General features: G+C 42.7%; 1 protein-coding gene across 1 annotated transcript in view; it reads left to right on the forward strand.

Annotated features, from left to right (window-relative positions):
- The window catches only part of tubg1 (tubulin, gamma 1), an 80,747-nt gene extending 54,112 nt beyond the window's left edge, over positions 1-26,635 (forward strand). Inside the window, exons 8-11 of the mRNA XM_043721584.2 lie at positions 7,073-7,222; positions 21,736-21,888; positions 24,702-24,863; positions 25,222-26,635. Of these exons, the coding sequence (XP_043577519.1) occupies positions 7,073-7,222; positions 21,736-21,888; positions 24,702-24,863; positions 25,222-25,419 (663 nt within the window). The 3' untranslated portion in view covers positions 25,420-26,635. The remainder of the gene's footprint in view (positions 1-7,072; positions 7,223-21,735; positions 21,889-24,701; positions 24,864-25,221) is intronic.
- Positions 26,636-26,901: the final 266 nt, after the last annotated feature.

The following is a 26,901-nucleotide window of genomic DNA, read 5'->3' on the forward strand; positions in this document are numbered from 1 at the left end:
CACCATCAGTGGAAACATGCTTCCTGCCTCCAGAGTGCCCAATCCTTTAATGATCTTATACATTTCAATTAGATCCCCTCTCAGCCTTCTAAACTCAAGCGTACAAAAGCCCAGTCGCTCCAATCTTTCAGCGTAAGATAGTCCCGCCATTCTGGGAATTGACCTCGTGAATGTATGCTGCACTCCCTCAATAGCCAGAATGTCTTTCCTCAAATTTGGAGACCAAAAGTGCGCACAATATTATAGGTGCAGTCTCACCAGGGCCCGATACAGCTGCAGAAGGACCTCTTTGCTTCTATACTCAATTCCTCTTATGAAGGCCAGCATGCTATTAGCTTTCTTCACTGCCTGCTGTACCTGCATGCTTGCTTTCTTGACTGATGTACAAGAACACTTAGATCTCGTTGTACTGCCCCTTTTACTTAACCTGACTCCATTTAGGTAATCTGCCTTCCTGATCTTGCCACCAAAGTGGATAACCACACATTTATCCACATTAAACTGCATCTGCCATGCATCCGTCCACTCACCTTGCCTGTCTAGGTCACCCTGTATTCTCCTAATATCCTCCTCACATTTCACCCTGCCACCCAGCTTTATGTCATCATCAAATTTGCTAATATTACTTTTAATACCTTCATCTATATCAGTAATGTACATTGTAAAAAGCTGAGGTCCCAGCACTGATCCCTGCAGCACATGACTGGTCACCGCCTGTCATTCCGAAAGGGAGCCGTTTATCACTACTCTTTGTTTCCTGTCAGCCAACCAATTTTCAGTCCATGTGCCCTAATTTTACTCACTAACCTCCTATGTGGGACTTTATCAAAGGCTTTCTGAAAGTCCAGGTACACTACATCCACTGGATCTCCCTTGTCCATCTTCAGAGTTACATCCTCAAAAAGTTCCAGAAGATTAGTCAAGCATGATTTTCCCCTTCATAAATCCATGCTGACTCTGTCCTATCCTGTTACTGCTATCCAGATGTGTCGTAATTTCGTCCTTTATAATTAACTCCAGCATTTTTCCCACCAGTTGAGGTCAGACGAACTGGTCTATAATTCTCTGTTTTCTCTCTCCCTCCTTTCTTAAAAAGTGAGACAACGTTAGCCACCCTCCAATCCACAGGAACTGATCCTGAATCTATAGAACATTGGAAAATGCATCCACGATTTCTCGAGCCACCTCCTTCAGTACCCTGGGATGCAGACCATCAGGTCCCGGGGACTTATCAGCCTTCAGACCTAACAGTCTCCAACACCATTTCCTGCCTCATATAAATTCCCTTCAGCCACTATTACATCTGGGAGATTGCTCGTGTCTTCCCCAGTGAAGATAGATCTAAAGTACCAATTCAACTCTTCTGCCATTTCTTTGTTCCCTGTAATAAATTCACCCGTTTCTGTCTTCAAGGGCCCAATTTTAGTCGTAACCATTTAATTTTCTTTTCACATACCTAAAAAAGCCTTTACTATCCTCCTTTTATATTTTTGGCCAGTTTACCTTTGTACCTTATTTTTTCTTTGCGTATTTCCTTTTTTGTTATCCTCTGTTGTTTTTTAAAAGCTTCCCAGTCCTCTGATTTCCCACTCATCTTTGCTATGCTATACTTTTTCCCTTTTGTCTTTATATGGACCTTAACTTCCCTCATCAGCCACGGTCATTCCTGCCTCCCCTTAGGATCTTTCTTCCTTTTTGGAATGAACTGCTCCTGCATCTTTGCATTATACCCAGAAATACTTGCCATTGTTGTTCCACTGCCATCCCTGCTAGGGTATTGTACCATTGAACTTTGACCAGCTCCTCCCTCAGAGCTCCATAGTTCTCCTTATTCAACTGAAATTTTGTCACTTCCGATCCTACCCTCTCCCTTTCAAACTGCAGATTAATGCTCGTTGTATTGTGGTCACTACCTCCTAATGGCTCCTTTACTTCGAGGTCCCTGATCAAATCCGGTTCCTTGCACAACACCAGATCCAGAATTGCCTTCTCCCTGGTAGGCTCCAGCACAAGCTGTTCTAAGAATCCATCTCGGAGGCACTCCACAAATTCCCTTTCTTGGGGTCCAGTACCATCCTGATTCTCCCAGTCTACCTGCATGTTGAAATCCACCATAACAACTGTAGTAATATCTTTGCGACAGGCCAATTTCAGCTCCTTATTCAACTTACACACTACATCAAGGTTACTGTAGATAACTCCCATTAGGGTCTTTCTGCCCTTCGAATTTCTCAGCTCTATCCATACTGACTCTACATCCCCTGATTCTAGGTCCCTCCACGCAAGGGACTGAATATCATTCCTTAACAACCGGGCTAACCCATCCCTTCTGCCAGTCAGTCTGTCCTTACGATAGCATGTATAGCCTTGAATATTCATTTCCCAGGCCCTGTCCACTTGAAGCCACGTCTCAGTTATCCCCACAACATCGTAACTGCGGATTTCCAAATGAGCCTCAAGCTCATACACCTTATTTCTAATGCTTTGTGCATTCATATATAATATTTTTAATTTGGTACTCCCCTCACCCTTCCTATCAATCCCTATTTCACCTCACCTTATGGCATGATCCTTTTTTGAGTTTTCTGCTCCATTGATTCCGTTGTCTTTCTTGACTTCTCTTGTTCTAACTTTCTCTTTAACTTCCTTTTTAAATTTCCAGTTTGTCCCCTTCCCCCCCACCCCCCTGCCATTTAGTTTAAACACTGCTGTGTTGCAGTGGCAAACCTACCTGCCAGAATGCTGATCCCCCACCTATAAAGGTGCAACCCTTCCATCTTGTATGATTTATCCTTACCATTAAACATACCTCAGTGATCCAAGAATTTAAATCCTTTCTTCCTGCACCAGTTCCCCAGCCACACATTCAAGTCCATTATCTCCCTGTTCCTGTCCTCTCCAGCCCGAGGAACTGGAAGCAAACCGGAGATAACCACCCTGGACGTCCTGCTTTTCAGCCTTCTTCCGAGTTCTCCGAAGTCCCGCTGTAGAATGTCCCTCCTCTTCTTCCCGACGTCATTTGTGCCGACATGCACCACCACGCCTGGCTCTTCACCTTCGCCCTTGAGGATTTCCTGCTCTCTGTCTACGATGTCCTTAATCCTGGCACCAGGAAGGCAACATCCTCAAATCACGCCTGTTGCCGCAGAAACCCCATTCAGTTCCTCTCACTATGGAGTCCCCTATTACCACGGCTTTGTGTGATGTCTGACTCCTCGGCTCTGCCTCCATGCCAATTTCTGATTGGCAGACCTGACCGCCTCTCGGACTGGCAGTGACGTCTGTCTCTACGATTTCCAAGAGATGCAACCTGTTCCTGACAGGTACTTCCCCTGGGGTCTGTTGTACTTGTCTCATCTCTGTCTTCCTCATCGTCGTCTCCCTTCTACTCTCTTCTGGTATGCTCGGTGTAATAACCTCATTGAAGGTCCTGTCCAGAACACACCTACGTAAAAAACACCCACCCACCTTCCCAACAGCCTCTGTGCTCTGACTTCACTTCCGCCCAGCTCCCATCGCTCTCTGCTGCAAAAAAAAAGCCCTTAGACATTGTAAACGGTTTCTCCTTGCTTACTCAAACTATCCAAACTCTTCTTTCAAATATTTTCTAAGCCTTCTCTCAGGGGACTAATCCCAGTTTTGCTAGTCTATCCCTGTAATCTCTCAACTCTGAAACCATTCGAGTAAATTTTATAACCTAAATGAATGAGTTGAAAAGGATAAATCAGTAGTGCTGGGTAGCTATGTAGCAAAATTTGAATAAATCAGTTTATTAGTGTAGAGATACTAATCACATTGATGCTTTTCCAGCTAAGGATATCATCATGCTGAAATAAAAACAGAGTTTAAAAAATCATGAGTGTTTCAAAGAACATCATAATCTGGTCATCAAAACAGTTAATAATAACTTCCACCATTGTGAGCTATTACTAATTGGGCAAAGTCAAACTTCAGAATGTTTCTAAACTTGCATTCTGGTTATGTGTTTGTCCTGGATGGGGTTCCTGGGGTTTGTGGTGATGTCATTTCCTGTTCGTTTTCTCAGGGGTTGATAGATGGTATCTAGATCTATGTGTTTGTTTATGGCATTGTGGTTGGAGTGCCAGGCCTCTAGGAATTCTCTGGCATGTCTTTGCTTAGCCTGTCCCAGGATAGATGTGTTGTCCCAGTTGAAATGGTGTTTTTTTTTCATCCGTGTGTAGGGCTACGAGGAGAGAGGGTCGTGTCTTTTTGTGGCTAGCTGGTGTTCGTGTATCCTGGTGGCTAACTTTCTTCCTGTTTGTCCTACGTAGTGTTTGTGGCCGTCCTTGCATGGAATTTTGTAGACGACGTTGGTTTTGTCCATGGGTTGTACTGGGTCGTTTTTGTTTGAGAGTGTTGGTGGGTTTGTGTGCTACTAGGATTCCGAGGGGTCTTAGTAGTCTGGCTGTCATTTCTGAAACTTCTTTGATGTATGGTAAGGGTTTCTGGCTGTGTTTGGTCTGCTTGTTGTGGTTTGTTCTTGAGGAATCTGCGCACTGTATTTTTTGTGTATCCGTTCTTCTTGAATATGTTGTATAGGTGGTTCTCCTCTGTTTTCTGAAGTTCGTCTGTGCTACAGTGTGTGGTGGCTCATTGGAATAGTGTTCTGATTCTGCATTCTGGTCTTTCTGACCTGTTGCACAAGCCCAAATCATATGAGATATCTTGACTAGTTAGGATGAATTCATGAGAGACAGTTGAGTAGGCCTGTGACTGAAATGTTGACTTGTATTTAAAACGGAGATTGGAATTTTTTTAAAAAAAGAGAAATAGGCTAAATTTTTGAATGTGAAGAAATAATTAAGAGAGTAACTTTGACGTCAAAAAGAGAAGGAAGAGGTGTTTAAGAGCCAGCGTGGACTAAGTGGTAGAAGATACTGTAGCCACTGAGAAAGTAAGGAAATTGCTCACAAGTAGAGAGTCATAAAAATAGAAGAATGAGTGTGGTGGTGGAAAGAAATACCTTCTATTAATCCAGTATTCTTCACAATCCGTGTGTTCCTTTGTGATTCACAGCTATTTATCATATATTATGAGGATGTTTGGCCTATCATATATGCAAACTCTTCAACTGAGTTTACCTAATTAATTCAGTTCCACTCCTCTTTCTTCCGAACCTTTCCCTTCAAGAATTTATCCATTCCCCTTTGAATGTTACTATTGAACCTTTTTAGAAGAGTGTTCCAGGTACTTATTATGCACAGCTTAAATAATTGGTCCTTGGTGTTGCCTGTTGTTCTTTTCCTTAAACCTTTATCCTCAGATTATTGACATCTTTGCCACTAAAAGCAATTTTTCCTTATTTTCTTGAACTGTAAATCGAATTTGTGTAGTTTAGTCATGGTTGGAGTCCTTCGTGCTTTTGGTGACCTCAGTAAAATCACCCCTTAATGTTTACTGTTCTAATGAAAACAATCCTGTCTCATATACTGTCCTTTCATCCTGCCTTAAGTAAGGATGTCACATTTTATCACTTTGCAATCCTCTGGAACTGCCCCCATATCTAAAGGAGGTCACAAGATTATGGCAAATCCCTTCTGCTATATCAATCCCATATTCCCTTTGTAACCTAGGACGTAAGCGATTCAGAACAGGTGATTTGTCTACTATAATTCATAGTCAGCCTTTCTGTTATATTCTATCTCAATTTCACCCTATCCTTTTTACCAATATCTTGTCTGATTCCTCTTCATTCGTGAATGCACAAAAATACTTAAATATTGTAGCCTTCCCCAGCATCTCTAAGCATAAATCACCCACTTTGTCCTTAATAGGACTCATAACATTGCTTAAAGCCCCCTTACTTTTTTGATGCACATAGAAGACCTTTATTTATATTGACTTGCATTCTATTCTCACTTTGCCAATCCCATTTTCCTCTTCACCTACCCTTGGTGACTTATTGTATTTGATCTACTTCTCAACTTGAAGAATTCAACTGATATGCATAATTCATCCTCCTTTTTTTTTGTTTCATTATAATCTCTTCATCCAAAGAGAGTTGCTTTTTGTACTCAATTTTTTTGTCCTTTTTGGTATGTACCTAGCCTATACCTGAAGCATGTCATCTTTAAAGATCACCTATTGTTCAATTTTAGCTTTTCCTGTCAGACTTTGTTTCCATTTTATCCTGACTAGATTTTTTCTTGTATTGAAGTTAGTCCTTTTCTTTCAGTTTAGATATTCTACTTTAAATTGTTCTTTGCTCTTCTGCATTATAAGATCTAACCTTATGATGATCATTCTTAACTGAGTGTTCCCTAACAGTCACTTGATCCACACAGCCCATCTGGGTTCCACAGCACCAGATTTAACAAAACCTCCTTTCTGGTTGACCAAGATCATAATGAACAAGGAAATCCTTCAGAAAATATTTCAGACATTCCTTGTCCTCTATATCCTTGATTGTAGCAGTATCTCAATCAATGTATGGATAATTAAAGTTTCTACATAGAATTAGTATATAGTTCTTGCACATTACTGTGATCCTTTGCAGATTTGTTTTTGTCTCTGTTTGAATGCCTTTAGAATATACACTAGAAATGTGATCAAAATTTTAGTCCATTTGGTTTGAGGTGAGATGCTATGTTCTTGTTCCTTCTGAAAGACAATCCGCCCTTTCTAACAGTAAATAGCTTTCACGAATTAGCCCTACCATATCAAACTTAACTGCTTCCTCGTGGAGTCTGTTTTATCATGGCGTGTACTTGAAGGCATGTACTGTGTTTCTAGGTGGCCAAGTGTTATCATGAAAAGACCGAGTAGTGCAATTAACAGAATAGGCAAAGCAGAGAATAAGCAGAGGAAGAGTATTACGTAAATGTTTTCGGAGCAGTCATGATGATCTCTCTGGTCCTTCATAATGCGAAATAGGAGTTGCTGATTCCTATCTTCAACACAATCATTGCTGTTAATTCTGATGTCTTTTTGAGGTACATGTAGGAGGTATGCTTGGATTAATGTGATGTACTGCGACACACTCTTTAGTTTCAAGTATCACTATATCGCTGCAGTGTGACCTTACAGCATTGCTACATGATTTTTTAAATAGGTTTCCACCATCATGTCTGCAAGTACCACCACATTGAGGTACCCTGGATACATGAACAATGATCTGATCGGACTAATTGCCTCTCTCATTCCCACTCCAAGACTGCACTTTCTTATGACCGGCTACACTCCACTTACTACTGATCAGTCGGTATGTGCTCATTGATAATATTTATTTGTTGAGGTTAGACTTGCATTTAAATAATTATTATTCATTTTTGTTCATACCTGGGCATAAGCATCACTAATGTTTAATTGATGATTAGCTCCATTTGACAGTGAATTATGGTTAAAGAGTCAGTATACTTAACTTCTTATAACAGATACTAGATGTCAAGTGCAGATGATATGCCGTTCTCTTCAATAAAATAAATCAAATATTGTTGTCTTTACAAGCTATGGCACTTGTTAATTTTCATTTTTCTATATTGTTAGTTGTGGAGTGGATTGAAAAAAGGACTGTTTTAAAAAGTAAAGATTGTGGAAGAGGCCTAAAAGGGAAGGCAGATGAACTCGGCATGGTTAGGAACATAGGACTGGGATATCATAACAATTACAGAAACATGGGTCAGGAATGGATAGGACTAGGAACTTAATGTTCCAGGATACAACTCTACAGGAAGGACAGAAAGGGAGGCAAGAGAGATGGGGCAGTGGTGTTTTTGATAAGGAATAGCCTTACAGCTGTGCTGAGGGAGGATATTCCTGGAAATACATCCAGGGAAGTTATTTGGGTGGAACTGAGAAATAAGAAAGAGATGATCACCTTATTAGGATTGTATTATAGACACCTTAATAGTCAGAGGGAAATTGAGAAACAAACTTGTAAGGAGATCTCAGCTATCTGTAAGAATAATAGGGTGGTTATGGTAGGGGATTTTAACTTTCCAAACATAGACTGGGACTGCCATAGTGTTAAAGGTTTAGATGGAGAGAAATTTGTTAAGTGTGTACAAGACAATTTTCTGATTCAGTATGTGGATGTACCTACAAGAGAAGGTGCAAAACTTGACCTACTCTTGGGAAATAAGGCAGGGCAGGTGACTGAGGTGTCAGTGGGGGAGCACTTTGGGGCCAGCGACCATAATTCTATTAGTTTTAAAATAGTGATGGAAAAGGATAGACAAGATCTAAAAGTTGAAGTTCTAAACAGGAGGAAGGCCAATTTTGACGGTATTAGGCAAGAACTTTCAAAAGCTGATTGGGCGCAGATGTTCGCAGGTAAAGGGATGGCTGGAAAATGGGAAGCCTTCAGAAATGAGAAAACGAGAGTGCAGAGAAAGTATATTCCAGGAAAGGCTGGTAGGTATAGAGAATTCTGGATGACTAAAGAAATTGAGGGTTTGGTTAAGACAAAGAAGGAAGCATATGTCAGGTATAGACAGGATAGATTGAGTGAATCCCTAGAAGAGTATAAAGGCAGTAGGAGCATACTTAAAGGGAAGTCAGGAGGAGATAGCTTTGGCAAATAGAATTAAGGAGAATCCAAAGGGTTTTTACAAGTACATGAAGGAAAAAGGGTAGCGGGGGAGAGAATAGGGCCCCTCAAAGATCAGCAAGGCGGCCTTTGAGTAGAGCCGCAGGAGATGGGACAGATATTAAACAAGTATTTTGCATCAGTATTTACTGTGGGAAAGGACGTGGAAGATATAGAATGTAGGGAAATAGGATGGTGACCTGTGGAAAAAATGTCCATATTACAGAGGGGAAGTGCTGGATGTCTTGAAACACATAAGTGGATAAATCCCCAGGACCTGATCAGGTGTACCCTAGAATTCTGAGGGAAGCTAGGGAAGTGATTGCAGGCCTCTTGCTGAGATATTTGTATCATCGATAGTCACAGGTGAGGTGCCGGAAGACTGGGGGTTGGCTAACGTGGTGCCACTGTTTATAAACGGTGGTAAGGCCAAGTCAGTGAACTGTAGACCAGTGAACCTGACGTCGGTAGTGGGCAAGTTGTTGGAGGGACAGGATGTACATGTATTTGGAAAAGCAAGGACTGATTATGGATAGTCAACATGGCTTTGTGCGTGGGAAATCATGTCTCACAACCTTGATTGAGTTTTTTGAGGAAGTAACAAAGAGGATTGATGAGGACAGAGCCATAGCTGTGATCTATATAGACTTCAGTAAGACGTTCAACAAGGTTCCCCATGGGAGACTGGTGAGCAAGGTTAGATCTCATGGAATACAGGGAGAACTCGCCATTTGGATATAAAAGTGGCTCAAAGGTAGAAGATAGAGGGTGGTGGTGGTAGAGGGTTGTTTTTCAGACTGGAGGCCTGTGACTAGTGGAGTGCCACAAGGATCGGTGCTGCGTCCACTACTTTTCATCACTTAGATAAAGGATTTGGATGTGAGCATAAGAGGTATAGTTTGCTGATGACACCAAAATTGGAGGTGTAGTGAACAGTAAAGAAGGTTACCTCAGATTATAAGGGATCTTGATCAAATGAGCCAATGGGCTGAGAAGTGGCAGACGGTGTTTAATTTAGATAAATGTGAGGTGCTGCATTTTGGGAAAGCAAATCTTAGCAGGGCTTATACACTTAATTTTTGATTAGATTACTTAGTGTGGAAACAGGCCCTTCGGCCCAACAAGTCCATACCAAACCGCCGAAGCGCAACCCACCCAGACCCATTCCCCTACGTTTACCCCTTCACCTAACACTAAGGGCAATTTAGCATGGGCAATTCACCTAACCTGCACATTTTTGGACTGTGGGAGGAAACCAGAGCACCCGGAGGAAACCCACACAGTGGAAGAATGTGCAAACTCCACAGTCAGTCGCCTGAGGCGGGAATTGAACCCAGGTCTCTGGTGCTGTGAGGCAGTAGTGCTAACCACTGTGCCACCGTGCCGCCCACTTAATGGTCAGACAATGGCTAGTGTTGCTGAACAGAGAGACCTTGGAGTGCAGATTCATAGCTCCTTGAAAGTGGAGTCTTAGATAGATAGGATAGTGAAGAAGGCGTTTGGTATGCTTTCCTTTATTGGTCAGAGTATTGAGTACAGGGATTGGGAGGTCACGTTGCGGCTGTACAGGACATTGGTTAGGCCACTGTTGGAATATTGCGTGCAATTCTGGTCTCTTCCTATCGGAAAGATGTTGCGAAACTTGAAAGGGTTCAGAAAAGATTTACAAAGGTTGGAGGATTTGAGCGAGAGGGAGAGATTGAATAGGCGAGGGCTGTTTTCCTTGGACCATTGGAGACTGAGGGGTGACCTTATAGAGGTTTACAAAATCATGAGGTGCATGGATAGGATAAATAGACAAAGTATTTTCCCTGGACTAGCGGGCATAGGTTTAGGGTGAGAGGGGCAAGATATAAAAGAGACCTAAGAGGCAACTTTTTCACTCAGAGGGTGGTACGTGTATGAAATGAGCTGCCAGAAGAAGTGGTGGAGGCTGGTACAATTGCAACATTTAAAAAGCATTTGGATGGGTACATGAATAGGAAGGGTTTGGAGGGATATGGGCCGGGTTCTGGCAGGTGGGACTAGATTGTGTTGGGATATCTGGTCGGTGTGGACAAGTTGGATGGAAGGGTCTGTTTCCGTGCTGTACATCTCTATGACTCTATGATTGCTTTTTAAAAAGTGAAGCAAGCTACCAGCACTTATGGTTGGGAACAGGTAGCTAGTTAGTCTATGGAGTTGTAACCAGTTGTTGAAACAAAGGCCTTCTGCCTGCCAACAACTATGTGATTGTCTCCCAGCTAGCTGAACACATTGTGGATGTAAACAATATAGGCAGAAGCCTTCAGCACTCCAGAAGAGGAGGATGGTTTCCTTTTGCTCTGCAGTTTTTAAAAACAAAATCTGAAACCATATTATTTTTTCTCACCAGTTTCAGTAAGCTGTTGCTTTTAACTAATGAGTCAGTTTATAATTTTGTGAGCAAGTCACTCTCAGACAAGAGGCACGGTGGGTAGTTTGGCGCACTGACCTCTCTACCGCTGAAGCCAGGTGTCAACTCACAGACACCTCCCCTTCCAGCCCCCTCAGCCATGACCTCACCTCCCATCAGCCCACTCCTGGCACCTTCCTCTGCCACTGCAGGAAATGCAAAACCTGAGCCCACACCACTTGCCTCACCTCAGCCCAAGGCCCCAAAGGATCTTTCCACATCCGACAGAAATTTACCTGTACCTCCACCAATGTCATCTACTGTATCCATTGCACCCGGTGTGGTCTCCTCTACATCAGGGAGACAGGACACCTACTTGTGGATCGTTTCAGAGAACATCTGGGACTCCCGCACCAACCAACCCCACCACCTTGTGGCTGAACACTTTAACTCCCCATTCCATTCTGTCGAGGACATGCAGGTCCTGGGCATCCTCCATCGCCAAACTCTTACCACTCGACGCCTGAAGGAAGATTGCCTCATCTTCAGCTTCGGGACCCTGTAATCACACTGGATCAATGTGGATTTCAACAGTTTTTTCATGTTCCCCTCTCTCCAAATTATCCCAGCCCAAAGCCTCTAACTCGGCACCACCTCCTGACCTGTCCATTACCTTTCCCATCTATCTGCTCCATCCCCCTCTCCAACCTGTCACCTTCTTCCTTGTCTTCATCTACCTATCGCGTTCTCAGCTATCTTCCCCCCCCCCCCCCACCCCCCCCGACCCCAACCCCTCCCATTTATCTCTCAGCCCCCTGGCCCACAAGCCTCATCCCCGATGAAGGGCTTATACACAAAATATCGATGCTCCTGCTCCTCAGATGCTGCCTGACCGGCTGTGCTTTTCCAGCACCACACTCTCAACCCAAAGGATCAGCTCTGGCAAACCTGTTGGCAGAGTCCGTTGAACTGCCTTCTCAGTTTTTCTCTCCACTCATAAAACCAGTAGTTTCTCATCTGCCTGGAGCTGGAGCGGTTTATAAGTGGGAAGGGTTAGAGTTTTAACAGAGAGTTATATGATGAAAGTTCTTAGTTTTTGTTTTCCCTTTACCTGTAGCCAGAATCTATTTATTTGTAATAAATTGTCATTTCCATTAAGTGCAGACACCTGGTGTGTGCTTTTTTGTTAATCTGGGTCTACAATATAGGTGAATTGGGGAATATTTTATACTTTGATAAAATCTTTAACATTTGTGACCAAATCTGGAAATAGTGGAACTTAATTTCCAGCTTGCTACCCCAGTGAAATGTAACACTGACTTTGGGAAGCATGTTGCTATCGCAGTAGTATTGCTACTGTGTAGATTAAATTCCCTACAGTATGGAAACAGGCTATTTGGCCCAACAAGTCCACACCAACCCTCTGAGGAGTAACCCACCCAGACCCATTCCCCTACCCTATATTTACCCCTGACTACTAACACTACGGGCAATTTTAACATGGCCACTTCACCTGCCCTGCACATTCTTTGGATTGTCGGAGGAAACCCATGCAGACACTGGGAGAATGTGCAAACTCCACACACACAGTCACCCGAGGCGGGAATCAAAGCCAGGTCCCTGGCGCTGTGTGGCAGCAGTGCTAACCACTGAGCCACAGTCCCTGCTGTGAAGACTGAATTTTAAATAAGCATTATTAAATTTTAATTTATATTGCAGCATTATCAAAATGGTGCAGGAACAATCTCATTCTACCTCTAACTCATTAATGCTTCATTCAGTTTTGACACATCTTGAGGGTGAAAGATCATGTGATGTTCACCAAGTGCTAAGGTTGCTTCAAATGTGAGCACATTTCATCCTTTATAAAAGGGCCAGTTCCATAATAGCTCATCTAATTTTTTTGTGAGCGAACCCTATCTGATCCTATATCAGTGGCTGTATTTAACTAGACACTGATGCACTGTTTGGGAGCAGCAGACGTTCCAAAGGATAATACCATTCTGCTGAATTCACCTCTTTTGTTATGTTGGAGCACTGTAAATAGAACAAAGGTTCTGGTGCCTCACTGAGGAAGGTTTTGAAGGCATTGAAGGGAATGCAGAAATGGTTTACTCAAATAGTTTGGGGATGGGGCATCTTAGTGATGAGGAAAGATTGGAGACATTGGGACTATTTGATAGAAAATTTTAAAATAACGAGAGATCTGGAGAGAGTAATTAGTGTTCCCACACCCAAACAGATTGAGAACCATAGGGCATAGTTTTAAAATATGTTGCAAAAAAAGCAAATGCAAAGTGAGAAAATCTTTTTCACAAGGCAAGGAGTCAAAGATTGGAATGGGTGTCTGGAAGTGTGGTGGAGGCAGGTTCAATTGAGGCATTCAAGAGGGCATTGGGTGGTCATTTAAATAAAAATAATGTGGAGGGTTCCAGGAAAATGACAGGAGATTAAAATGCCAGGATGAACTGACTGGCCATCTTTTGTAGCATAAATTGGTAATTCTGTACGCATCACTAAAATTAGTATTAACGCCAGCTCTGGGATGAAATTCCTACTTCTCACCTGTCTTCTGTCACCTTTATGTAATGGTCTGAATAAAGTGTTACAGTTATGTAGTACCTTTAAAAGTAAAATGCACCATGGCTGTATGAACATTTCTGCTGTAATTTTTGTTTTCAATTATACTGGACCTTGAATGCCAAAACAGGACATTATTTTAATTGACAAGTAGCTAATGCATAATTGTAATCATTATGATGTTGGAGAAAGACAAAAATAGTTAAAACCTGTTTTCCAAGTATGTGTAATAGAGTCTTTCTTTGTGTGTCTTTTGAAGTTACTTTTATTTGGAGTTTGGGATGATATGCTATTTGATTGAACTTTAATGACTGGCTGCAAAATTGCACAAGATCAAAGTGCTGTGTGATGGCATGGATGGTTGGTAGGCAAACCACAATCCCCCTAAAAGAACCTGCAATTTAGCATGCTTTAAAAATAAAATTTGGTGACAGCAGATGTTTAGATTTGGAATATGCCTGAAATCTGCAGAATTCTTTGTGTGATATGTATGTAAGTTTTCGAATCACTCAGGTGGGAGATCACCTTGAGACAGTGAATAAATTGTGATGACACGTCAACACTTGAAGACTTTAAATCTTGGAACATTTTTTAAAAATTGACTCCAGTTACACATATATCTGTAATCTATGTCACAGTTTTCATGCTTGTGCAGTCACTGCCATATTTAGTAGTGTATGTAGTCCTGCTGATGAAAAAGAAACTGATGAATGTATGAAAGTGAAAAGTGAGAGTCTCATCTTGGCTGTTTTGGTAGGATTGTAATCTCTTGAGTTAGGTATTATGAAATGATTTATACAGAAGGGGTCAAAGTGTTTTTCTCTGAGTTGCTTCGTTTGAACCTCTTTTTGGTATAAGTGAAAGAGATGGCAGTTATAGGAAGGGGGATAAAGTCTCAGATATAGTCACATAGATGGGTTAACTCCAGGAAAGGTAAGAGAGGTAGGCAGCTAGTGCAGGAGTCTTTTGTAGATATTCCCATTTCAAACAATATGCTGTTTTGGAAAATGTAGGGGGTGATGGATTCTCAGGGGAACGTAGCACGAACAGCCAAGTTTCTGGTATTGAGACTGGCTCTAATGCAACGAGGGGTATGTCGGGTTCCAAGAGATCAATTGTGTTAGGGGATTTTCTAGTCCGAGGTACAGACAGACATTTCTGTGGCCAGCAGCGAAAAAGCGGAATGGTGTGTTGCTTCCCTGGTGCCAGGATCAAGGATGTCTCCAAGAGGGTATATTAGATTAGATTAGATTACAGTGTGGAAACAGGCCCTTCAGCCCAACAAGTCCACACCGACCCGCCGAAGCGAAACCCACCCATACCCCTACATTTACCCCTTACCTAACACTACGGGCAATTTAGTATGGCCAATTCACCTGACCCTGCACATCTTTGTGATAGTGTGAGGAAACCGGAGCACCCAGAGGAAACCCACGCAGACACTGGGAGAACGTGCAAACTCCACACAGTCAGTCGCCTGAGGCGGGAATTGAACCCGGGTCTCTGGCGCTGTGAAGCAGCAGTGCTAACCACTGTGCCACCGTGCAGAATGTTCTCACGGGGGAGAGGGGCCAGCAAGAGGTCATCGTCCACATTGGAACTAATGACACAGGAAGGGAAAAGGTTGAGATTCTGAAGGAAGACTACAGTGGTTAGGCAGAAATTTAAAAAGGAGGTCCTTGAGAGTAGTAATATCTGGATTACTCCAGGTGCTCCAAGCTAGTGAGGGCAGGAATAGGAGGATAGAGCAGATGGCTGAAAAGCTGGTGTATGGGAGAACGATTCACATTTTTGGATCATTGGAATCTTTTTTGGGGTAGAAGTGACCTGTACAAGAAGGACAGATTGCACCTAAATTGGAAGGGGGCTAATATACTGACAGGGAAATTTGCTAGAACTGCTCGGGAGGATTTTAAACTAGTAAAGTGGGGTGGGGGAGGGGGAGGGGAGGGGAGGGTGGTGGGACCCAGGGAGATAGTGAGGAAAGAGACTGGTACAGTTGAGAACAGAAGCGAGTCAAACAGTCAGGGCAGGCAGGACAAGGTAAGACTAATAAATTAAACTACATGTATTTCAAGGGAAGGCAGATGAACTCAGGGCATGGTTAGGAAAATGGTACTGGAATATCATAGCAATTACAGAAACATGGCTCAGGGGTGGGCAGGACTAGCAGCTTTTCATGTTCCAGGATTCAAATGCTACAGGAAGGACAGAAAGGGAGGCAAGAGAGAGAGGTGGGGGCATTTTTGATAAGGGATAGCATTACAGCTATGCTGAGGGAGGATATTCCCGGAAATACATCCAGGGAAGTTATTTGGGTGGAACTCAGAAATCAGAAAGAGATGATCACCTTATTAGGATTGTATTATAGACCCCTTTAATGGTCAGAGGGAAATTGAGAAACAAACTTGTAAGGAGATCTCAGCTATCTGTAAGAATAATAGGGTGGTTATGGTAAGGGATTTTAACTTTCCAAACATAGACTGATACTGCCATAGTGTTAAATGGAGAGGAATTTGTTAAGTGTGTACAAGACAATTTTCTGATTCAGTATGTGGATGTACCGACTACAGAATGTGCAAAACATGACCTACTCTTGGGAAATAAGTCAGGGCAGGTGACTGAGGTGTCAGTGGTGGAGCACTTTGGGGCCAGCGACCATAATTCTATTAGTTGTAAAATAGTGATGGAAAAGGATAGACCAGATCTAAAAGTTGAATTTCTAAATTGGAGAAAGGCCAATTTTGACGGTATTGGGCAAGAACCTTCAAAAGCTGATTGGAGACAGATGTTCGCAGGTAAAGGGATGGCTGGAAAATGGGAAGTCTTCAGAAATGAGATAACGAGAATCCAGAGAAAGTATATTCCTGTTAGGGTGAAAGGAAAGGCTGGTAGGCATAGGGAATGCTGGATGACTAAAGAAATTGAGGGTTTGGTTAAGAAAAAGAAGGAAGCAGATGTAAAGTACAGACAGGATAGATCCAGTGAATCCTTAGAGTATAAAGGAAGTAGGAGTATACTTAAGAGGGAAATCAGGAGGACAAAAAGAGGACATGAGATAGCTTTGGCAAATAGAATTATGGAGAATCTGAAGAGTTTTTACAAATACATTAAGGATAAGAGGGTAACTAGGGAGAGAATAGGGCCCCTCAAAGACCAGCAAGGCGGCCTTTGTGTGGAGCCGCAGAAAAGGAGGGAGATACTAAATGTGTATTTTGCATCAGTATTTACTGTGGGAAAGGATATGGACGCTATAGACTGTAGGGAAATAGATGGTGACATCTTGCAACATGTCCATATTACAGAGGGGGAAGTGCTGGATGTCTTGAAACGGGTAAAAGTAGATAAATCCCCAGGACCTGATCAGGTGTACCCTAGAACTCTGTGGGAAGCTAAGGAAATGATTCCTGGGCCTCTTGCTGAGATATTTGTATCATCAATAGTCACAGGTGAGGTGTTGGAAGACTGGAGGTTGGCTAATGTGATGCCACTATTTAAGAAGACTGGTAAGGACAAGCCAGGACTATAGACCAGTGAACCTGACATTGGTGGTGGGTAAGTTGTTGGAGGGAATCCTGAGGGAAAGGATGTACATGTATTTGGAAAGACAAGGATTGATTAGGGATAGTCAACATGGCTTTGTGCGTGGGAAATCATGTCTTACAAACCTGATTGAGTTTTTGAAGAAGTAACAAAGAAGTTTGATGAGGGCAGAGCGGTAGATGTGATCTATATGGACTTCAGTAAGACATTCGACAAGGTTCCCCATGGGAGACTGATTAGCAAGGTTAGATCTCACGGAATACAGGGAGAACTAGCCATTTGGATACAGAACTGACTCAAAGGTAGAAGACAGAGGGTGGTGGTGGAGGGTTGTTTTTCAGATAGGAGACCTGTGACCAGTGGAGTGCCACAAGGATTGGTCCTGGGTCGTCTACTTTTTGTCATTTGCATAAATGATTTGGATGCAAGCATAAGAGGTACATTTCGAAAGTTTGCTGATGAAACCAAACTTGGAGGTGTAGTGGACAGCGAAGAGGGTTACCTCAGATTACAACAGGATCTTGACCAGATGGGCCAATGAGCTGAGAAGTGGCAGATGGAGTTTAATTCAGATAAATGCGAGGTGCTGCATTTTGGGAAAGCAAATCTTAGCAGGGCGTATACACCTAATGGTAAGGTCCTAGGGAATGTTGCTGAACAAAGAGATCTTGGAGTGAAGGTTCCTAGCTCCTTGAAAGTGGAGTTGCAGGTAGATGGGATAGTGAAGAAGGCGTTTGGGATGCTTTCTTTTATTAGTCAGAGTATTGAGTACAGGAGTTGGGAGGTCATGTTGTGGCTGTACAGGACATTGGTTAGGCCACTGTTGGAATTTTGCGTGCAATTCTGCTCCCCTTCCTATCGGAAAGATGGTGTGATACTTGAAAGGGTTCAGAAAAGATTTACAAGTATGTTGCCAGGGTTGGAGGATTTGAGCTATAGGGAGAGGCTGAACAGGCTGGGGCTGTTTTCCCTGGAGCGTCAGATGCTGGTTTGGTTTCATCAGCAAACTTACGAAATGTACCTTATAGAGGTTTACAAAATTATGAGGGGCATGGATAGGGTAAATAGGCAGTGTCTTTTCCTTGGGGTCAGGGAGTCCAGAACTAGAGGGCATAGGTTTAGGGTGAAAAGGGAAAGATATAAAAGAGACCTAAGGGGCAACTTTTTCACACAGAGGGTGGTACATGTAGGGAATGAGCTGCCAGAGGAAGTGGTGGAGGCTGGTACAATTGCAACATTTAAGAGGCATTTGGATAGGTATATGAATAGGAAGAGTTTGGAGGGATATGGGCTGGGTGCTGACAGGTGGGACTAGATTGGGTTGGGATATCTGGTCGGCATGGTCGGGTTGGACCAAAGGGTCTGTTTCCATGCTGTACATCTCTATGACTGTATTTGCATTGTACAATTCTTCAAAAATTCTGGGACACAGGCATGTGGGGAACTGAAGTTCGTAACAAATATGCAGCTGCCAACAGTTAGTCGAAAGTGAGGACTAGAGATGCTGGAGATTAGAGTCGAGAGTGTGGTGCTGGAAAAGCACAGCAGGTCAGGCAGCATCTGAGGAGCAGGAAAATCGACATTTCGGGCAAAGACCCATCATCAGGAATGAATCAAACATGCTGCCTGACCTGCTGTGCTTTTCCAGCACCACACTCTTGACTGCCAACAGTTAATGACAATGATGGAAAGTGGAGGCATCGTTTTGGTGGAGAATAAGAACAGCAGAAAGATAAGGGGAAATCAGCAAACAAAGTTAATTTGGCTGGCAGGATTGTGGGTTTGTGAAATGTCACTATATGAGAGAGTGGTATGCATAAAGAAAGGGAGATATTGCTAAACCTTATAAAAACACAAGTTAGCTGGAATATTGTGAAATTTTGGGCCCCTTATCAAAGGAATGATTTTCTGACATTGGAGGCATTCCAGAGAAGGTTCTCTAGGTAATGTTTGGGGGTGGGGTGGTTGGTTGGTTCCATGAGGAGAGGTTGAATAGGTTAAGCCTGTACTTGTTGGAGTTTAGAACAATGGGAGGTAACCTTATTGAAACGGTAGGGATTTCATACTTCAGACAAAGATGTGGAGTGTAGTATAGAGTTCTTTACCACAAAGGCTGTTAAGGCGAGAGCATTAAGTATATTCAAGGCTGAGAGATTTTTAATCAGTAAGGCAATCAAGAGTTATGGGAAAAAGGCAAGCAAGTGGTATTGAGGATTATCGGATCAGCCATGATCTCACTGGCAGAGCAGACTAAATGGACTTCTACTTCCAACATCTTATTGTCTAATGCCATACCACCACATAGCAGAGTTGAACAGAATAAAAGACTGGGTAATCCTTGCCAGGATATTGGTCACCTTTCAATTCAGGTGCAACCCGTCCTTATACAATTCACTTCTACCCCAGAAGAGATCCCAATAATTCAAAAAAGTGAATCCCACCCTCCTGCATCGGCTCCTCAGCTACGCATTCATGTACCCTATCCTCCTATTTCTAATCTCACCAGCACATGGCACCAGGTGTAATCCAGATAATTCTACTCTTGAGGACCTACATTTTAAACTCCTGCCTTATTTCCTACATTGTGTCTGCAGAACCTCATCCCATTCTCGGGGCGTTCTAGCTAGGTGGATAAAGAACTGGTTGAGCAACAGGAGACAGAGTAGTAGTTGAAGGGAGTTTCTCAATGGAGAAAGGTGACCAGTGGTGTTTGACAGAGGTCAGTATTGGGGCCACTGTTGTTTGTAATGTACATAAATGATCTAGAAGAGAGCACTGTTGGTATGATCAGCAAGTTTGCAGATGTCACAAAGATTGGTGGAGTGGCAGAAAGCATAAGGGACTGTCAGAGAATACAGGAGGATATAGATAGACTGGAGAATTGGGTGGAAATGTGGCAGATGGTTTTCAATCCAGACAAATATGAGGTGATGCATTTAGGCAAGTCTAATTCTAGAACGAATTATACAATGAATGGAAGAGCCTTGGGAAAAGTTGATGGGCAGAGAGATCTGGGAGTGCAGGCCCATTGTACCCTGAAGGTTGCTGCACAGGTGGATAGAGTGGTCAAGAAGGCATATAGTATGCTTGCCTTCATTGGATGGGGTATTGAGTATAAGAGCTGGCAAGTCATGTTAAAATTGTACAAGACATTGGTTCGGCCGCATTTAGAATACTGTGTTCAGTTCTGGTTGTCACATTACCAAAAGGATGTGGACGCTTTGGAGAGGGTGCAGAGAAGGTTTACAAAGATGTTGCCTGGTATGGAAGGTGCTAGCTATGAAGAGAGGTTGAGTAGGTTAGGTTTATTTTCCCTAGAAAAAAGGAGATTGAGGGGGAACCTGATTGAGGTTTACAAAATCATGAAGGGTATAGACAGGGTGGATAGAGACAAGCTTTTTCCCATGGTGAAGGATTAAATAACGAGAGGTCATGCTTTCAAGGTGAGAGGTGGAAAGTTTAGATTAGATTAGATTACAGTGTGGAAACAGGCCCTTCGGCCCAACAAGTCCACACCGACCCGCCGAAGCGAAACCCATCCATACCCCTACATTTACCCCTTACCTAACACTACAGGCAATTTAGTATGGCCAATTCACCTGACCCTGCACATCTTTGGATGGTGGGAGGAAACCGGAGCACCCGGAGGAAACCCACGCAGACACTGGGAGAACGTGCAAACTCCACACAGTCAGTCGCCTGAGTTGGGAATTGAACCCGGGTCTCTGGCGCTGTGAGGCAGCAGTGCTAACCACTGTGCCACCGTGCCGCCCACGGGGGATACATGCGGCAAGTACTTCACACAGAGGGTGGTGGGTGTTTGGAACATGTTGCCAGCAGAGGTGGTAGAGGCAGGCACTGTAGATTCATTTAAGATGCGTCTGGACAGATGCATGAGTAGGTGGGGAGTAGAGGGATACAAAAGCTTAGCAATTGACCAACAGGTTTAGACAGTATATTTGGATCAGTTCAGGCTTGGAGGGCCGAAGGGCCTGTTCCTGGGCTGTAAATTTTCTTTGTTCTTTCTTTTCCTATGTCGCTGGTATCAATGTTTACAACAACCTTCTGCTGATCTCACTCCCATTTTGAGGATATCCTGCACCCTGTCTGAGACATCAATGACCCTGCATCAAGACAAACATATCTTGGCCCTAACTAAAGAGTCTGCTATCACAATCAATTGATTGGAAGTTGATAAACCCCTCATTACTGTAGAGCCAGACTTAGTACCAGAAATCTGGCTGTCGGTGCTATATTCCCCTGAGAGGCCAGCGCGCACCTCTTTTTTTCCCCCCCCAAATATTATCCAAAGCAACATACTTGTTTGGGATGGGGATAGCCGCAGGAGACTCCTGCACTGCTTGCCTACCTCCCCCACCTTTCCTAGCAGTAACCCTGTATTGCCTGACTGTATTTACGGTTTTTCTACCTTCCAGAAACTGCCATCCACCACACTACCTTGTTCCTGTAAATTCTGCATTGCCTCTAACTGCCATCCCAACCAATCTATGTGATCATTCAAATAGACTTCCCGTAGACATAATATCAATCAACATTGAAATTCTCCCTAATCTCCCACATTCGACAGGAAGAGCACATCATTCTGCTAATATCCAATTGAAGTCATTTAGTTCAAATGTAAGAGATGGAAATGGCCTATTACATGTGTAGTTGCATGTTTTGTTCTTAGGTACCAAGTGTGCGGAAAACAACAGTCCTGGATGTCATGCGAAGGTTGTTGCAGCCAAAGAATGTGATGGTGTCCACTGGCAGGGACAGACAAACTAATCATTGTTATATTGCAATTCTAAATATTATCCAGGGAGAGGTGGACCCTACTCAGGTATGACTATAGCATTTTGTTAGAAGTTTACGTTTTTATAAATTCCGTGTGTAGCACTTTACCTCAACATGAGAATGTCCCACAATGCTTCACAACATGCCCAATGGAAATAGTTGGCTTGATACAAATGAGGCCAACGTTTATAAAATGAAGGTTCTACAGGGAAGAAGACAGGTAAATGCACTTTGTGTATATATATTTATTTATATCAAGTACCTAGCATCATTCAATGCAAAGCTCGATACAGGTAGTTCTTCTATACCGCAATGATGTGTTCTTGTGCAACCCCACATTATAGAAAACTCAAGCTTTAGAAATAGCGCTTAAAGTGTTAATATAATTGTGTCACAGCCAACACTCGTTTTAAAAGTTTGTGCTTTAGAAAGTGTCTCTAATTCGTCAATTGCTTTACAACAAATTCACGTTAACGAAATGTGTGTTATAGCAGAATGACCTGTAGTCTTTTGTTTTCACAAATGTTCTGGAAATCTGCTCCACATTATTAGGTTCCAAGCATCAAAGTACAGTTTCCACCTTTTTTTTTTTTGCAATAGTTCCAAATAAGACCACTTGCATTGTAATTATTTTGAATATAAACTCACAAGGGCGTAACATACCCACTTCCCACTCTTCCACTGGACCCATATTTCACCTTCAATCTTCTCACTCCCCCTCGGCTTTTCATCTGCCCGCACCTCCCCCATCAAAAATCCAAATGTAGTTAGATACTGCTTGCTTTTTGCCCATGATTTGCCCTTTTGGAGCTGATGGGTTTTTGTTTTAATTTGTTCATGGAATGTTAGCCTTTCTTGCCAATCCCTCTGCTGTTCAGAAAACATTGACAAGCCGCCACCTTGAACTGCTGCAATCCATTTGGTGGAGGTGCAGCCAAAGTGCTGTTTGGAATATTCTTGGGTTTTGATCCAGCTTTGACCAGTTGATGGACTTGCATTTCTCTGCTGATCCAAATTGTTGTGACTGGTGGAGGTTGCACAGTGACTGCTCATATCTAATGTTTTACAGTACTGAAATCTAGTACTTGCAATTGTATTCTGAACAATTTCAACAATCAATGATGAGTAAGCAATCAAGGATACAATAATTTTTTGATTAAGAAAAACATGACTTCCATATCTAAAAAAGATATTTCAGAAAAGCTGTCCAGTGAAAATACATGGGTTCATATTAGAAAAAAGGAATTGTACTGTAGACCCCCCCCCCCACCAAATAGTCAAAGGGAAATTGAGGAACAAATATGGATTTCAGATTATATGTAAGAGTAACAAGGTTATAATAGTAGGTGACTTTAATTTTCCAAAGATTGACTAGGATTACCATAGTGTTAAAGATTGGGTGGTGAAAAATTTGTTAAACGTGTTCAAGAAAATTTATTTTATCAATATGTAAATGTTCCCACTAGAGAAGAAGTAAAATGTTACCATCTGTTGGGTAATGAGACAAGGCAAATGACTGAAATTACAGGGGAAAATGTTGGGTCCAGTGATCATAATTCTATTTGTCTTAAAATAGCCATGGAAAAGAATAAGCCTTCCATTAAAAATTAAGGTTTGTAATTGGAGGAAGGCAAATTTTAATGGTGAGACACAAGAACTTTCAAAAATTGATTGGAGTAGGTGGCAGAAGTGGCAAAGGATGATGCAATGTATCCAGAGGTTGATGGGGTGGAAGACCTTTGTTGTGATGGAGGGATGGGGTTCAAGGGTGGAGGTGAGGGAAGTGGAGGAGATACGTTAGAGGGCATCGTCGACCACATGCAAGAGTAAATTGCAGTCTTTGCAGAAGGAAGCCATCTCAAATGTTCTGTGGTGGAATTGGTCCTCCTGGGAGCAGATGTGGCAGAGGCAGAGGATTTGGGAAGAAGGGAAACAGACCCCACCACTAGGGATATATTTCCCTTCCCACCCTTGTGTGTTTCGGACAGATCATTCCCTCCACAACCCCCTTATCAGATCCATGCCCCCCACCAGCCTATCCCCCACTCCTGGCACCTTCCCCTGCCACTGCACCCTCAGTCCCCACCCCACCCACCTCCGCCCCCAAAGGATCCTTCCACATCTCTCAGAAATTTACCTGTACTTCCATACACGTCATCTACTATATCCGTTGCACCTGATGTAGTCTCCTCAGCATCGGGGAGACAGGATGCCAACTTGCAGATCGTTTCAGAGAACATCTTTGGAACACCCGCACCAACCAACCTCACTGCCCCAAGGCTGAACACATGAACTCTCCCTCCCACTCCACCAAGGACATGCGGGTCCTGGACCACCTCCATCACCAAACCCTAACCACCCGACGCCTGGAGGAAGAATGCCTCAACTTCCTGCCTTGGGCCCCTGCAACCACACGGGATCAATGTGGATTCACCAGTTTGCTCCCCCCACAACCACCTCATCCCATTCCCAAACCTCCAGTCCTCCCTCTTTGATCTGTCCATCTTCCTTCCCAACTATCCACTCCACCCTCTTCTCCAACCTATCACTTTCACTCTCACTTTCATCTACCTATCGAATTCCCAGTTACCCCCCTCCCCCAACTCCCATTTATCTCTCAGCCCCCCCCACTCCCATTTATCTCTCAGCCCCCGGCACACCAGCCTAATTTCTGATGAAGGGTTTATGCCCGAAACGTCGATTCTCCTACTTCTCAGATGCTGCCTGACCTGCTGTGCTTTTCCAGCACCACGCTCTTGACTCTGACCTCCAGCATCTGCAGTCCTCACTTTCCTCTTCCAAACTGTGATAGGTATATTGTCAGCATAAGGATCCTATTATGTTATGTTCTTTAAATAGGTACACAAGAGTCTGCAAAGAATAAGGGAACGGAAGTTGGCCAACTTTATTCCATGGGGTCCAGCCAGTATACAGGTGGCACTTTCACGCAAATCTCCTTACTTGCCTTCAGCCCATCGTGTAAGTGGCCTCATGATGGCTAATCACACCAGCATCTCCTCCGTAAGTACCAATACTCTTCTAACTGCTTTCATTAATGTTACAGTTTAAGACCAGTGAATCTAGGCATAATAGTATTCATTGGACTTGATTTTTGTTGGCTGGTATTGTGCTTGTGCTGCAAAGAATGGAGGGAAAAGTAATTGACCATAATTGACAAACATGCATTATGCAACCAAGGATGGGGCAATAAATGTTATGTTTTTCCTTTCTGACCTGCAAGTGCCTGCTTTAGAAGAGACATGGTAAATGAATGGGAACTGAGCTTCCAATAATGAAATAATAGAATTAAGGTAGTTATCCAAATTGAATTTTATAGTGCTAACAGTTTCCCCTTTTAATTCTTCATTTCGTCCCACAGCTGTTTGAGCGAACCAGCAGACAATATGACAAGCTTAGAAAGCGAGAAGCTTTCTTGGAACAGTTTCGCAAAGAGGACATGTTTAGGGAGAACTTTGATGAGCTGGACACTTCTCGAGAAATTGTGCAGCAACTGATTGATGAATATCATGCTGCTACCCGTCCTGACTATATCTCCTGGGGCACCCAGGAGCAGTAAAATATAACTTTACAGAGTTACAGAGACAACGTTACAGAGTTATTCTGATTTGATAAATAACAACTATATATATCTGTGTCTGCTATTTGTGTTAAAATTTCCTTTGTATAAAGAAAATAATTCAACATCGCAAAACACGGCAAATGTGCAACATGCCCTGGGTCAGGCCAATACTGGTCTCGTGTGTAACACAGCTGTCCCATACGATCACTAGACACATTGAGAGAAAAGTTGTGTGAAACCTGGTAATTCTGACATTATTCAGATAGCTGTATCTGTATAACTGAATTTCAGTTAGTTTAGTAATTCACTATTCTGTAATTTTGATTACAGTGTTGGCATGAGCAACATAAATGTGGAGTCAGCTTTAAGTGTATACATTGAGCTGCCCAACCCCTCTGTCAGTGTGCAATGTACACAGGCTGTGAAACTTGTGAGACAGCACATCAGAGGAAGTGTTTGAATCACTCCAAAAAGATATGCATTGATGCTTCTGTTAAGAAAAAGCGTCCAATTTCTTCATAAGCTCTTTTTTAAAAAAAACACACCTTCAATAACTTGCAACTTCCTTTTTATAAATTTTGGTGAGACTGTCATTCAAACAATATCAGATGAGACTATTTATTATTGATCTCACTTTCCCACTGACTTACTGTTTAATGAATATACTGACTTATTTAAATTGAGAGATTTAATGTTTCAGTCTGCCGAGGGCATTATGTACCTGGTCTCAGCTCCCTTCAGAACGTTTGGAGTGACTGAGACAAGATGAACTGGTCACATTTGCTTCCCATCGATGGAAAAGTGCAGGTACAGTGAGCTTAGCCCAAACTTCTGAACGACCTGGCGGTCACCAGGATTGTTGATACACTTGATCAGTGAGACATTAGTAAAGCATACTGCTCACTCGTTGAAGCAGCTGTTGGTTTATTAAAGGGCTCCAGAAGCCTATATTTTAAATTCAACTGTATAAATTTTAATTGACATGCATTTCAATTTCATTTGTGGTTTCTGTAGACTCCAGGGTAGTCACAAAAACTTATCTATCAGTGATCCCTTCAACAACGATGCCCTTAAAAATGTTTGGACCTCTTTCACTTCTGCTAAGCTTGTGCTTTGCTTATTGAGTGTGTGGGAATCTCTTCAGAGAGGTTCGTACATAATGTATTAAGCAACTCAATGATGCATTCTAATAAACAGTTTCTATTGAACAGTATTTGCGTCCCTCACTTGGTCTGAGAAGTCTCACTCTCCTTCAGCCCAGATATCCACAATCATATGGATTTTTAGTAGTTTTGAAGGGCTTGCATTTCAAAAATATCACTGAATACTTCATTGATTTACTTAAGTGTTTGATATTTGTTACACAGCAGTAAACAATTTGATACTTTCTATTCGTTCTTGGGATGGAGGAGTTAAACCCCTTTTGAGCTTTAATCTTTTATGAATTATAGCAATTATGAGCAGCATGGTTCAGCAGTC

The sequence above is a fragment of the Chiloscyllium plagiosum genome, unplaced genomic scaffold (assembly GCF_037043375.1).
Source record: "Chiloscyllium plagiosum isolate Xiang-an unplaced genomic scaffold, Cpla_swu_hap1 HiC_scaffold_32, whole genome shotgun sequence".
NCBI classification, from domain to species: Eukaryota; Metazoa; Chordata; class Chondrichthyes; order Orectolobiformes; family Hemiscylliidae; genus Chiloscyllium; species Chiloscyllium plagiosum.